Consider the following 14,545-nt stretch of genomic DNA (forward strand, 5'->3'; position numbering starts at 1 on the left):
GAGAAGGGTGGCTGTAGCTTAGTTGGTAAGGCAGTTGACCATGGCCCACAGGGTCAGTGGTTCAATCCCCGCTCCCGGCTACATGTCCTTGGGTCACTGAACCCAAGTTGCTCCCGGTGGGTCAGGTGAGCACCTTGCATGGCAGCCACCATCATCGGTGTGTGAATGGGAATCAGCGCTTTGGATAAAAGTGCTATATAATTGACTATTTATCTTATTTATCTTTAAACAGTGTTAAGCGCTTTGAGTTCCAATACGTAGAAAAATGCAGTTCATTTATGTTTGCTCCTCTAGCTGGATTTTTTTTCTTATTCATCAGTAGTTTGTACTTGTCTATTGTCTTGGTTTGGTGGAAGGTTTTTCCTTTCTGTTCTGCTTTTCATGTGGAGAGCAGCTGTAACAAGGCAACACAATTTCGTCTTGGGATCATGAAGTGGTTTGAATCTTGAATTACGGGCCTTGCTGTAGATATGGATATTGCTGTATGCTGTAGATATTCTCTGCTGTGAAGTCCCTCTACATCTATTAGAAACACGCCAAAGTCTCCGATGATGATGTAAAGAACAAATCCAATTGGTTCGTTTTGTTTAGTTTTCCTGCAGATTGGACAGATGACAGGATGATTAGAATTAACATCTGGGTTCTGGGTGGATCTCCAGAGGCACAAGTGAAGGCAACTATCCCCCTGTGTGCCCCTCTACCTTTTTCACTTGCTAAAATTGTTGCTCTACAGCTACGAAAAACCTTGTGTTTTACTAAGTTCAATATCAAGTAAAATTACTCCGATAAGAAAACAATGTTTTAAACAATACTGATTATTGTGATTATGGCAAAACATGTCCAGCAATTACTAACTAATTTTTTAAAAAGTCAGGGTCAAAGTTCACTGTTGGTATAGATGGAGCTTTAAACCACTTTATCTGTTGACAGGTATGTTCATAGAGGAGGTGTTTACTGATAACTTCTCTGTATCTGCCGCTGCCTCCTGCTTTGTAGAAGTGTTTTTGTGAGGAGGAAAGAAGAGAGAAAGCAGGAAATGTGGTGGCCATGTGCTGCTGCTGTTGTTTGCTTCGTCTGTTGCTTCCAATTAGCTGCACTGCAATGTGCTGCCAGGTCTCCTGAGCCCTGTCCACCTTTCTGACCCCTATTCACCACATTGGGCATCATGGAAACAGAACCATGACATCTGTGTTTCTGTGTGTGTTTCAGCTGATCGTCACTTGTTTAGGCTTGTGTGTGTGTGTGTGTGTGTGTGTGGGTTTTTTTTTTTTTGTTTTTTTTTTGAAAGCATAACTCTGCTGAGTTATGAACAGAGTTATGAACTCTGCTGAGCAGAAACAGGCTGGATGTTGAAGTTTTGGTGATTTAGTTTTTGGTTTGGTTTTGTTGGTTTGTCCAGAATTAGCCTCACGTGCTGTTAAATTCAAACGGGTGTCAGATCTGTCATTGTAAGTATTGTCTTCTGATTAAGGTTGGTTTGCTGTTTCTTCTTTCAGCTAAGTTGAACTACAAACAATCCCACTTAATCTGAACACTGTTAATCCATGATAGGAGGAATGTGAGTTTTATTTCACCCGGATTAAGGCGGCTGCATGCTTCTTGTGGAAGATGCTGCATATTGTGGATGATGCCAACAATTTCCTTTTCCTCTTTTTTACAATACACATCTTTAACAACATAACCAGCCCATCCATAAAGGCCCAAACAACATCAAATCAGAACTTCCTTAGCACAAATGCAGAAACTGTAATGGTCTGTCACACAACCTGCTTTTTTCTCCAGCAGCTTCCTGTGTTGCTGTAGATTGGTCCATAGTGCCCACTGCAGTGTAGGGCCTGATCCTCAGGCATAGAATTATAATGCAGGTTAAACTGCCAGCATGTTCTTGTATGCGTTTTCATTTTTGTTAAGCTGCACTTGAAGCTTGAAATGTAACTGAAGTGTCAAGACAACAGTTGAAGTGTTAATCAGGATGAAGATATGCTCCCGGCAGATTTTAGGGTTAAACTTATTTTGGTCTTCTTCCTATTCTGCCTCATGTCTTATGTTTGTGTTGTTGCATCCTTATTGAAAACTGACATGTTTTGATGTAAATTTGTGTCACTGTGGTGTGTAGTTTTAATGACTCATCAAAGTTTAACGGATGGCTCTCTTTTCGATTTCTCAATAGTTCTGAAATTCTGATTATAACGATTCTATTCCACTTTCAGGCAGTGTTTGAATGTGTTTGAAGTTTGAATTGATCAGGTTTGTCTTCCTGTCTCTCAGGTGATGAACATGGATGGGACTGGTAGACGGGTGCTGGTGGAGGACAAACTTCCTCACATCTTCGGCTTCACGCTACTAGGTGACTACATCTACTGGACTGACTGGCAGCGCCGCAGCATTGAACGCGTCCACAAACGCACAGCAGAGAGGGAGTTCATTATCGACCAGCTGCCTGACCTCATGGGACTCAAAGCCACTTATGTCCACAAGTCCTTTGGTAAGTCCAGGATGCTGGATGACTTTGTAGACCAGAGCTGGGTCCAAGTCTGCTGCAAAAAGTCCAAGTAGTTGTTGTTTAATTTTCTTTAATAAAGCATAAGCGATAATATGCAGAATTTGTATTTTCACCACCGTTTGTTTGGGTCACTTTAATAGTGATTGGTTTAATATGTAGATAAAAGAACTGAACTGATATTTACCAACCTCTGTCCTCAGGTACAAACCCGTGTGCAGAGTACAATGGTGGCTGCAGTCACCTCTGCCTCTACAAGCCTACGGGCGTCCAGTGCGGCTGTCCCATCGGCCTGGAGCTTATCGCTGACATGCGTACCTGCATAGTCCCTGAGGCCTTCCTGCTCTTCTCTCGCCACACTGACATTCGCCGCATCTCCCTGGAGACAAACAGCAACAACGTGGCCATCCCACTCACCGGCGTCAAAGAGGCCTCTGCGCTCGACTTTGACGTCACAGACAATCGCATCTACTGGACCGACATTACTCTGAAGGTGGTTTTCCGATTTGTCTGCACAGATCTCAGCCAACAGAAAGGACAATGGCCGCACTCCTCTCGCTTTGCTTTATTTTTTTTCTTCCACCGTTCCACTTAGCTAATTCCTTGAAAAGGATGAGACTTGCATCACAGACGTGCACTCGCTGTCATTTAATTTGTCTCAGTCCAATAGTCACCATCTAGCGCCAGCAAACACGCCCCATAGACCAAGTGTGATTAATTGTTGCTGAAAATAACCCCAACTGCTCATTCTGGGATCTGACCTTTAATCGCTTCCTCCCTCTGCAGACCATCAGTCGGGCCTTCATGAACGGCAGCGCTCTGGAGCATGTGGTGGAGTTCGGTCTAGATTACCCTGAGGGGATGGCGGTAGACTGGCTGGGGAAGAACCTGTACTGGGCTGACACTGGCACCAATCGTATAGAGGTGGCCAAACTAGACGGGCAGCACCGCCAGGTCCTGGTCTGGAAGGATCTAGACAGTCCACGAGCGCTTGCTCTCGATCCTGCTGAAGGGTGAGATTCAGTCCACAGCACAGTCTGATGTTGCCATTGTGGTTTTATTCAGCTCAGCTTTTCAGAGGCACTAGAAACCTTAACAGGAATGTTAAAGCCATGTTTTGATTTTTGTAGAGGAGTTTTGTTAAGTTGCTCTTTAAGCTTCAGCCAAACATGTTAAGGAACCAAATTACACCTGACATGTGTTCACCCGTCCCCTCTTCACAGGTACATGTACTGGACTGAGTGGGGCGGGAAGCCAAAGATCGACCGAGCAGCGATGGACGGGACTGGTCGGATCACCCTGGTGGCCGATGTGGGCCGAGCCAATGGACTCACCATTGATTACACTGAGCGGCGTCTCTACTGGACTGACCTGGACACCACACTTATCGAGTCCTCCAACATGCTTGGTAATCGTCAACTTTATACTTTAGCTTTAAGAAGAAAATGTCGTGGCCTCAAGGCTTCTACAACCCAGATTATTACGTTGTTAATGTAAAACAAGACTAAAACATCACCTGTGTCCGGGAGACTTAAGACCTCAGTTCAGAATCTTCTACACAATTATCCTTATTTAACCAAGATATAAGGTTAATGTTTAAAATTCTGTCTTTTAATCACATCAAAGAAAAAATCAGTCAACCTTTTGGATTAAGCTAGATTTCTGCATAAATTAATCTAGATCTGAACTTTATCCAAGTCACAACCACAAATCTGTGTCTTAATTAAACCTTTACAGTTCAGGTGAGAAAAGAAAAGTCTAGATCACAGCTGTTTCTGTCCAAGACAAAATGCCAAGAAGAAGCTTCTCAGCAGTTAGAATGCAGAAGACAATCAGTGATATTTATGTAGTGGCAGGAAAATGAACCAAGCTGAAGAGACTGACATGCAGGTAGAAAACCATCCAGCCACCAAATAGTTTAAATCACAAGTGGGACCACCATTGTGGTCTGGCAGTTTTTTAGATGTTGGCCGGGAAATTGCAGCGCCCCTAGTTTTCTTTCTTTTAGCTCTGTGGATGCTGAATAATAAAGGCCAAAAAATGCATTGAAATACTAATAATTGTTGCTTTCTAATCGTTCTAAGAACTGGTTGTTAAAATGTTTCAGATTTACGATAGAGCAGACTCTGCAGGGTTTCCTCCACACACTGCCGCTCTGTGTTTGTGCGTAGCTCTCTGCACATACTTGAACTGTGTTTGAGTCAGAAGAAATGTTCCCCCTTATGTGCTTGCTCCGTTTCTGTTTTTATGGTAGGAAAGTCCAGAGTCCTGCAGAAACAAAATCTGTCTCCTTGCAGCACATTGGAGGATTTAAAACACGGCTTAAATGTTCCTCACAGAAACACAGCTGTACAGCCACATTTGACAACACTCAGTCATTTACATGCAATTACGTGATGAGGTTACAGGCTTCTATCTCTGGAAAGCTGATTTTCTTAACTGTCCTGTGAAATGGTAGGGAAGTGGAAACAACCTGGTTTTACTGTGTCTCGCCCCTTTCTTTCCTCTCTTCCGTCTCCATTCTGCAAAGACAGAAATGCAGCAAGAGCAAAAAGTCAAGAAGCAGCGTCACTATACAGTTAAAATCTGAGCCCTGCTTCTAAAATAATTCTGAGGTGGCAGAGAAATCAGCTTACACATCTGCTGCATGTATACACAGATTTCCAGTAACCAGGTTTCTTAAGTACATGTAAATGCTGTTCTCCGATTACCTGAGGAGGCTGGTTCTCAGACTAAACTGGTTACTTCAGTTCGAGTAAACACTGTCACTCTCAGTTTGAGGCACAGGCAAAGAGCAGTTTCGCTTTCTGCTACACCTTGATTTTTATTTCAAACATTTTGTTACTCTCTGTTTGACACTTATTTTTGATTTGAATATTCAGATACAAGCTGCTGCTTCTGGCACAATAGGTTTAACTGTTTTTGAAGAAAAGATTGGTTTATTTTAATATTCATTTTTAGTCACTCACTCAAAAGTTGTTCAAACATTTGTTTTGCTTGCTTTTGTTTTTGGTCATAAAACGTACATTTTTTCATTCTTTGACAATGTTAATGCCAATGTCCATTTGCTATATATAAACTTATGATAGCTACATGGAAATATAAAGTTGCTTTATAGAAATTTGGTTGTGTGTGTTTGACGATGATAAATCTTTTTTCATGATGGTTTACAAAGGTTACTGATTAACATAACTTTTGCTCTGTTTTTTCTCCTCAGGTCAGGACCGTGAGGTAATAGCTGACGACCTCCCTCACCCGTTCGGCCTCACCCAGTACCAAGACTACATCTACTGGACCGACTGGAGCCAGCGCAGCATCGAGCGAGCTAACAAGACAAGCGGTCAGAACCGCACTCTCATCCAGGGACACCTGGACTACGTCATGGACATCCTAGTGTTTCACTCGTCCAGACAGGGAGGGTGGAACGCCTGCGCCTCTACCAACGGGCACTGTTCCCACCTCTGCCTGGCTGTTCCTGTCAGCAGTTTTGTCTGCGGCTGCCCCGCTCACTTCTCTCTCAACTACGACAACAAGACCTGCAGTGGTGAGACTGTAGCTTCAACTAGAGAACTTGTTCTTCTGTGTTCTTTCTCTTTCTATCACTATTTCTATTACTGTAAAATCTGTATACATGCCTATATAGATAGTTAGTTAGATAGACAGATAGATGCATATCTATATCTATCTATATATAGAGACGCACGCACGCAGCAGATCCGTAATTGTATTACTGACTCAGAAGAATTCAGTCTAAATTATAAATACTCAGTGGAAACCAACTTGTGCAGACTTCTACAGCAACTATGTGTCAGCTTCAGTTTAAATCACACTTGTTTATAAGAATTTGAAGGAAGGTGATCCCTTAGTTTTTCAGGACACTCCTTGTCTGCAGCCTTTTGACCTGTACACGTTGTGAAAAGCTGATACGTGCATGGTACGTGAAAAAATGGCAGGGAAATGTGTTCTCAGAAGAAATCTACCCGAGGAAACCAGGTTTCTCAGAACCCCCACTCTGATTATGGTAAAAAGATTGATTATGACATTTTAGGAAAGAATTTCTGGAGAAAGTTACCACAAAGTAGTTTTTTGCAGCACATTGCTGTTACCGGCACCTACATTAGATTCTCTCGTGCTTCTGTTATTATTTATTTATTTTTGTCCTTAACTGACTTGTTGTCTTTCAGCTCCGACCTCATTCCTGCTCTTCAGCCAGAAAACGGCCATTAACCGCATGGTGATTGATGAGCAGCAGAGTCCTGACATCATCCTGCCCATCCACAGCCTGAGGAATGTCCGAGCCATCGACTATGACCCGCTTGACAAACACCTGTACTGGATCGACTCCAAACAGAACGTGATCCGGCGAGCCCAGGAGGATGGGAACCAGGTCTGTTTTTTTTTTTCTTCTAAACCATTGAAGTAAAACCTGTATTTGCTGCGCCGCCCTGACCACCAGCCTCTCTACTCTCAGAGTATGACTGTGGTTTCGAGCTCCCTGTCTGGACCCACTCAGGGTCTGCAGCTGTATGACCTGAGCATTGACATCTACAGCCGCTTCATCTATTGGACCAGCGAGGTGACCAATGTCATCAACGTCACCCGCACAGACGGCAGTAGAGTTGGGGTTGTGCTGAGGGGGGAGCACGACAAGCCCAGAGCCATCGTTGTCAACCCGGAGCGAGGGTCAGTATTTACACATACACAGCTCCTTCATACAGATCCAACATAATTGAGGTTGTTTTACTGACTGGCCAAAGATGCACTTATTGGCCGCTTTAGAAGCTACACCTATCTAACGCAGTTCAATAAAGCAGCTCTGCCATGAATTTCTACTTTTACCAGAATAGAATTTCTCAGTTTTTAAGTTAACATGACTAGATGTGTAAAATTCTCTCTATAGAATTTATAATTTTAGCAACCTTTGACCAGAAAACCTAATTACCAAATGTATGAATGGTGGTGGGAGGAAAGCCTCGGCCAACCTGCTGCTTAAAGGAAATGGGGAAACGCCATGCAATTTTATCAGACGATTTGTTTGCTGTTTTTCCAGATTTCCTCTCTAGCTTTGGATGTAATCCAGTTCCAGGAAACAGTACAGAGCCTTAGATGTAGCACGTAGCCCTGAAAAGGAACTACATTGTTTATTAAAACTCAGGAATCCAGACATATTTGTGTAGCATTTAGTTTGTATCTCTGCTCCTCGCCGTCTGCTTCTTGTTTCTAATCGCACAGTAATTTGCCCTTGTTTCTTCTCCCGAGCCCATGAAGCTCTTGAAGCTCAGCGGTGCAGAGTCGCTTGTTTGGCACCATAATTGCAGGGTTTCCTTGGCGCTGGGGTTCACGCACCAATCTTTAGGTCATTGTGTGGTTAAGGAATGAAGTCTGCAGATGTTCTGGTTCCTTCAGAGCCCAGAGAGGAAAACACAGCAGAAACAAACATCCTCAGACGATCTGAGGCAATGAAATCTTTCATGTAGAAGAGCTAAGAATGTTGTCAGGGCTGACTGACTTTTCTCCTGCAGGTACATGTACTTCACTAACCTGCTGGATCGTTCACCAAAGATCGAGAGGGCAGCGCTGGACGGCACCGAGCGAGAGGTTTTGTTCTTTAGCGGGTTGGGGAAACCCGTGGCCCTCGCCATCGACAACGAAGTGGGGAAGTTGTTCTGGGTAGACTCAGACCTACGGCGCATTGAGAGCAGCGACCTCTCCGGTGAGTCTAAGGGGTTATAGTTCAAATGACCCTTTCCAAGAGCATTTATTTGCCCTTTGCTTCGGGTGCTGCTTTTTTTTCCCTTCTGTCCACTTAAATATGACCGGAACTAGATCAGAAGTACCAAAATTACATACCTGAACAAATGGCACAAAAATACATTATATAAATTTTGAATTTTTTTTTCCAATGATTTGGCAAAATTATTTGAACCTCTGGGATTATCTCTTCTTTTGAAGTGGAAGTTATGAGATGAAAAACACTAGTGAGTCTGGGAGAAATGTGGATCTTCACTATCAAAATCTGATCATGACCACACAGGTTTATGTCATTGCTCCAACAAAGGAGATTTTAAAGACTTTATAAGAAGCGTTGTTGATTCTTACCAGGCTGCGTTGCAAAACAATTTTTCAAGAAGGCGAAATGGGCAACAATCCCTCCAACCTGATGTGCAGAGTTACTGGAAACATGTAGTTAAAGTTATTTCTGCAAAGGTTCACATACTTTTGCCACACACAGATATTTAAAATTGGATCCATAAAGGGGAAGAAACGCGGGTTTATCATCTGACCAAACAAAAGATTTTTTTTCAAGGCTAAAACCAATAAACCCAAAGAAGTGAGATTACCTCTCTAAACATCTATGAAAAGTTCCAGACTTGGCAACACAGGTAATGAGATGGTAAACTCCTATTTTTGTTCTCTCATCACTAACAAACAGTCAGATCCTTTCCTTTCATAACCAGCCTGCAGCCAGGCACCACACTCAGCTTAGTTGAGAACATGTTGCTGCTCTAAAGAATATTTGGGTTTTAGGCCTGAATGATCACATCTGTGTCTGGTTTTCTACAAAAACCAACATTTCAACTGTCTTATCCCTGAGGAATCACTGCCGGGAGGTCGTTTTGTTGCAGTGCATTTCAGCTTCTCAATACATTCGAGCTCAGTCTTTTCTGTGGGTGGAGGTCTGTCGGAGGGTTACCTCTGTGTGGGAACAGATAAAGGCCATTTCCTAAAGGCTAAAGTGGGGGGGGGGCTTAAAGGGGAAGTTGGCTTGGAGGCCTGAGCTCAGCACATTCCTGTGATTCTCTGGTGCCCCACGCAGGCCGACAGGAATGTAAACCATGTGTAGGAGAGGTGGGCACCACACCAGCTCTGTCACTACTTCTCCTCATACAACACACAGATCTACAGTCCAATATCTCAAATTTACCTCAAGGAGTTTAATAATCTGTACAACAAAACAGCCCCTGATAGCTTGGAGGCTTGAGTTGGATAAAGAGAAACGTACCCACAAAAATCAGACGAATAGAAAAAAGACAGAAATGGGTGCGGTCGAGTATGATGGCACATGGGGAAATCTGTGATGCAGGATTCTCGTTAATAAACCTTTTAATAGTTTTAACGTGAACTAAATAGATTAGTGTCATCGACCATGTTAACTCAGATCTGCTTGAGTTTTTTCCACCCGAAGCTCCGATTCAGGTGACTCTCCGGGGTATTCGATCGACTCGTTAGACTTGTCCCAGTAAGTCAACCTGCAGCCATTGTTCATCTGTTAGAATTTCGACTGTGGCTCAAGTTTCCAGCAAAACATTGTGATAGTGGTAAACCTCAGTGTCTGAAGTCACATCAAAGTTGTTTGTACATCCAAGATGGCGCCAGCGTATCCGCCTCGACGTCTGTCACTGATGACTTTGTTTGTGAATGTGCTGCTTTGGTGAACTATACGATCACCGTATGTTACGCTCCCGGATCTCTGATTTTCGGCCAGGAATTTAGCGGAGTACGAGAATCATAGTTGCCCGTTTCTTTTCAAAGATACGTGCTCACCTTCGCCGCGCCTGGGTGCTACCTTCACAGAGGAAATTCCTCCGTCGCCAGGTTTGGAGGCTGGTGAATCAGAAGGTTCTCCTCGGTGAATCTGGAGCACCTTCGGGCTCTGTCTGAGGCCCGGGGGGCCTCTTTCAACTCCCTGCTCATGTCCGGCTGACCGAGGGAATAGCCACCGTATATAAATCTTTATACAACTGAAACCAGCCATCACTATCGTTCTTTTTCCAGCTGTGAAGTAACCTTTTTGAACTGGGTCGCTCTCAACCTGTGTTGTCCGTTGATCTATCATCCACCCAAATACAACAAGGACTTTATTAATTTTGAGAACTGTCGTCTGAAATTCTGCCCAAGTATGATAGAGTCCTTGTTGTTGGCAATTTTAATGTACATGTGAACTGTTCAAACAAATGTCTAAGGACTTTCTAAGCTTGATGGATTCTTAATTTTCTTCAGCACATTTCTAAACCCACACAAGAGTGTGGACATAGACTTGGCCATTTGCAGTTGCAGGCCCGAATTTGTGGAATGCACTGCCTTTGCAAGTTAAACAGGCCTCTTCACGGCCTATTTTTAAATCCAAACTGAAAACTCACTTTTCCTCCCTGGCTTTTGACCCAGCATGAGTATTAGTCATTTTTGTTTTTGGTTGTTGGGCTTATTCTCTGCGTTCAGGGTCACCACAGTGGATCATTGTCCGCATGTTGACTTGGCACAGTTTTTACGCTGGATGCTCTTCCTGACGCAACCCTCCCCAATCTCTACCGGGCTTGGGACTGTCACTGCACGGCTGGGGAGGGGAATGGGCTGTTAGGGGTTCAGTGTCTTGCCCAGGGACACTTCGACATATAGCCAGGGCCGGGGGTCGAACCACTGACCTTGTGGTCCGTAAAAAGGAGCAAAAACACGAAAGGAGAACTGAAAAGTGTTGCTGAACACATCTGCCGAGTTTACTCACTTCACCAACTAGGAAATGCACCTCGAGTCATAGCTATCTAACATTTTTACACGTTGTATTGCTTCCATATCATCTTGTAGCTGATCTTGGTTTATCACTGTCCACTCCTCCTGCCTCCTGCCTCCCCTCTTGCCTCACCCCTCAGATTCTTCCCCATTTTGTTGGCTTTGTTCCTGAAGTTTTCTGCCCTACAACCTTGTTTAGTTTTTTTTCCCTGGTGCCTCTTTAAAAAAAAAAAAAATCCAGGAGCCAACCGGACCGTGTTAGCAGACTCCAACATCCTGCAGCCAGTCGGTCTGACTGTCTTCGGAAACCACCTCTACTGGATCGACAAACAGCAGCAGATGATCGAACGTATCGACAAGACGACACGAGAGGGACGCACCAAGATCCAGGCTCGCATCGCCTACCTGAGCGACATCCACGCTGTCCACGAGCTGGACATGATAGAATACAGTAAGTCCGTTCAACTGCAGCCCTGGTTTCTCACTGTCTGCAGCTGGTTTTTACATGCAGGAACTGCACCAAAACCCTCCACCTGAGCTTTTTGTTTTATTTTCCAGCTAAACATCCGTGCACCGGGGATAATGGTGGCTGTTCTCACATCTGCATCGTGAAGGGAGACGGGACAACCCGCTGCTCTTGTCCCGTTCACCTGGTGCTGCTGCAAGATGAACTGTCCTGTGGAGGTGAGAGCTGCAAAACATTGTTAAGAAATGACCTCGGTACAAGATCATTGTACTGGCTGTGGCATTACTGAATCTCTCAGACTCTCTGTGCGTGTCCTCTTCAGAGCCCCCCACCTGCTCTCCGGAGCAGTTCTCGTGCACATTAGGTGAGGTGGACTGTATCCCTCAGGCATGGAGATGTGACGGTTACCCTGAGTGTGACGACAGCAGTGATGAGGAGGACTGTCCCGTCTGCTCAGAGTCAGAGTTCCAGTGCGACAGCCGGCAGTGCATCGACCTGAGCCTCCGCTGCAACGGAGAGATTAACTGTCAGGACCGGTCCGACGAGAACAAGTGTGATGAGACGGGTAACACTCACCTGAACTCGCACTGTTTCTGATTCTGTGAACATGTGAAACCTGTTAGTCAGTGGAAACACCTCCTACATTATACAGTCAGCTGTTTCTAATAACAGCCGTACTGTCTGTAACTCACTCATTTCAAAGATGGAATGTGTGTAGACTTCTTTCAAGGTTAGGAACTTAAACTTTGATTTACAAGGCTCTCAGATGTTTTTCTCGGCTAACCGCTAAAAGTTTTGTGATATTGGATAAGACAAGATGGAAAAAAGGATTTTTTTTTTTCTTTTTTATTGTTGTTGCAGGTCTTATCTAAAACACATGGGCTTTAAATTAATTAGTTAACCCATATATATACACACACCTAAGCAGAAAAGAAAACCGGTATCCACATATAAAAAGAAGAAACTAATAAAATATTGATAATTTTAGGTTATTGAATGTCACTGACAGTTGTTTCTTTTGTCGTGTTTGTCCGGCAGTGCGCTGTCCCTCTGATCAGTTCACCTGCTCAAACAGTCAGTGTATCGGAAAACATAAGAAGTGCGACAACAACATGGACTGCACTGACAACTCGGATGAAATCGGCTGCTGTAAGTTCAAAGCTGTTCAAAAACAAGTCTCTTTAGTCATTTGAGAATGATACTAACTCAGTGGAAACTGTATTATCCATTTGCATGAATGTAAAACGCTCTGTTCCACTCTTAGTACAGGTTTGTACATTTGCATGTAATTACTTTTGTTAAATTTGAAATTGCAATTTCATTATAATTATTCATTTCAGCAATAGTGATGTTGACTGTATTTGTGTTCCACTGTTATGTGCACAAGAATTGTCACATTATTTTTGTGTATTACAGTTGAATGTAATGACCTTTATAGAACTTACACTGTTTTGTTAGTTCTTCATTAGAATTTCCCGTTGAAATACTAAATATAAGTTAAATGAAATACAAAAACCAAAAACTGTGCTCACGGAACTGAAACTATGCCCTTTGTTCAGGTAAATGAAAGACTCTTCTTCTGTGGTTTCAGATCCAACAGAGGAGCCGCCACCTCCACCCAACAACACCATCGGCTCCATCGTGGGCGTGGTGATGGCGTTGTTTGTGGTGGGCGCTGTGTATTTTGTATGCCAGCGCGTCCTCTGTCCTCAGATGAAGGACGACGGTGAGACCGTCACCAATGACTTTGTGGTTCACGGGCCGTCGTCTGTGCCTCTGGGATATGTGCCGCACCCAAGCTCGCTGTCCAGCTCGCTGCCAGGTGAAGCGCACAACGTGATTTTGAGGTCACAATCTCATGATCAGTAAGCTTGATGCTGACGCTTGTTTTCCTCAACACAGGTATGTCCAGAGGGAAGTCTGTGATTGGCTCCCTCAGCATCATGGGAGGGAGCAGCGGACCTCCGTATGATCGCGCTCACGTCACCGGAGCGTCGTCCAGCAGCTCGTCCAGCACCAAGGGCACTTACTTCCCACCAGTGAGTCGCACACTGGTTTTCTAACCTAATTTCATACATTTAAACTTATTTTCAGTTTTTCTTTTATTATTTGTACACTGCCTCAGGCCAAGTCTTTTTTAGGTTTTTGATATCGTCCCTTTTCAAATTAACATCACCGGTTCAAACAACAACAATAGACCATTAACAATTAAAACAACTAATAGCATTATCACTCAGAACTGTAAGACAAGTACAGAAATATGCAGTAAATGGTCATTGTGTCGCATAATTATGGTGCATAAACGTGCTTTTTCAGCATGTTTTGTATGAAAATTTACAAGTTGATGGTACAATACGTGGAATTTTTGACCAATATTTCTAATAAAACAAAGAAGGGAAATAATCACTAGACTTATAGTATTTTTGTTTTTCTCCTCCGGCAGATCCTGAACCCTCCTCCGTCTCCAGCTACAGTCCGCTCTCAGTACACCATAGAGTTTGGTTATTCTTCCAACAGTCCCTCGACACATCGATCCTACAGGTACTCCGATGGTTTCATCTTTACAGTCTAGTTTATTTTTTAGGAACTTTGAAACTTGCGGCTTTCTGAAACTCTGTCTGCTTCAGTGAATTTATCAAATCCCCAGACTCCTCAGATTTCCATCTTGTGTATTCAGGAGAATTCCAGAGTAATGGGTCTGGTTGGGGAATGTAATCAGACTGCAGAATTTCAGTCTGCTGCGTTGTGACTTGGAGGAATTCCTGCAGCACATGTGAACATTTACAACAATCCTGGAGTACAAACAGGAGCTGCTTTCAAAGACAGTTGATTTCTGAGTTTTGCTTTTCGCCCCGTGCTAATGGTCTGAGTGTTTCTAAATGCACTCAGCCCGTTATATTAAACATTTGGTTTATGTAGAAAAGGTTATATCCTTGTGGAAAGCGGTGGCCCAAGTTTTTTTTTTTTTTTTTCTTTTCCACTGCAGGAACTTTTTTTCAGGACTCAAGAGCCTGGAACTGGGAGCTAAATGTAACCACTGACTCTAAAGAAGCTTCTGCTCAAACAGGACA

General features: G+C 43.6%; 1 protein-coding gene across 4 annotated transcripts in view; it reads left to right on the top strand.

Moving 5' to 3' along the window:
* lrp6 (low density lipoprotein receptor-related protein 6) overlaps window positions 1-14,545 on the top strand; it is a 44,229-nt gene that overhangs the window by 22,760 nt on the left and 6,924 nt on the right. For 2 of the 4 annotated variants that reach the window (XM_067490835.1, XM_067490836.1), the window contains exons 8-22: window positions 2,269-2,485; window positions 2,704-2,993; window positions 3,287-3,513; window positions 3,724-3,908; window positions 5,718-6,044; window positions 6,685-6,887; window positions 6,972-7,183; window positions 8,023-8,213; window positions 11,250-11,459; window positions 11,567-11,692; window positions 11,773-12,039; window positions 12,513-12,623; window positions 13,066-13,296; window positions 13,377-13,513; window positions 13,918-14,015. In XM_067490835.1, coding sequence (XP_067346936.1) covers window positions 2,269-2,485; window positions 2,704-2,993; window positions 3,287-3,513; window positions 3,724-3,908; window positions 5,718-6,044; window positions 6,685-6,887; window positions 6,972-7,183; window positions 8,023-8,213; window positions 11,250-11,459; window positions 11,567-11,692; window positions 11,773-12,039; window positions 12,513-12,623; window positions 13,066-13,296; window positions 13,377-13,513; window positions 13,918-14,015 — 3,032 coding nt within the window. The remainder of the gene's footprint in view (window positions 1-2,268; window positions 2,486-2,703; window positions 2,994-3,286; window positions 3,514-3,723; window positions 3,909-5,717; window positions 6,045-6,684; window positions 6,888-6,971; window positions 7,184-8,022; window positions 8,214-11,249; window positions 11,460-11,566; window positions 11,693-11,772; window positions 12,040-12,512; window positions 12,624-13,065; window positions 13,297-13,376; window positions 13,514-13,917; window positions 14,016-14,545) is intronic. The other 2 variants (XM_067490837.1, XM_067490838.1) reach the window with 1 other exon arrangement.

This window comes from Channa argus, chromosome 21 (genome assembly GCF_033026475.1).
Source record: "Channa argus isolate prfri chromosome 21, Channa argus male v1.0, whole genome shotgun sequence".
Classification (NCBI taxonomy): domain Eukaryota; kingdom Metazoa; phylum Chordata; class Actinopteri; order Anabantiformes; family Channidae; genus Channa; species Channa argus.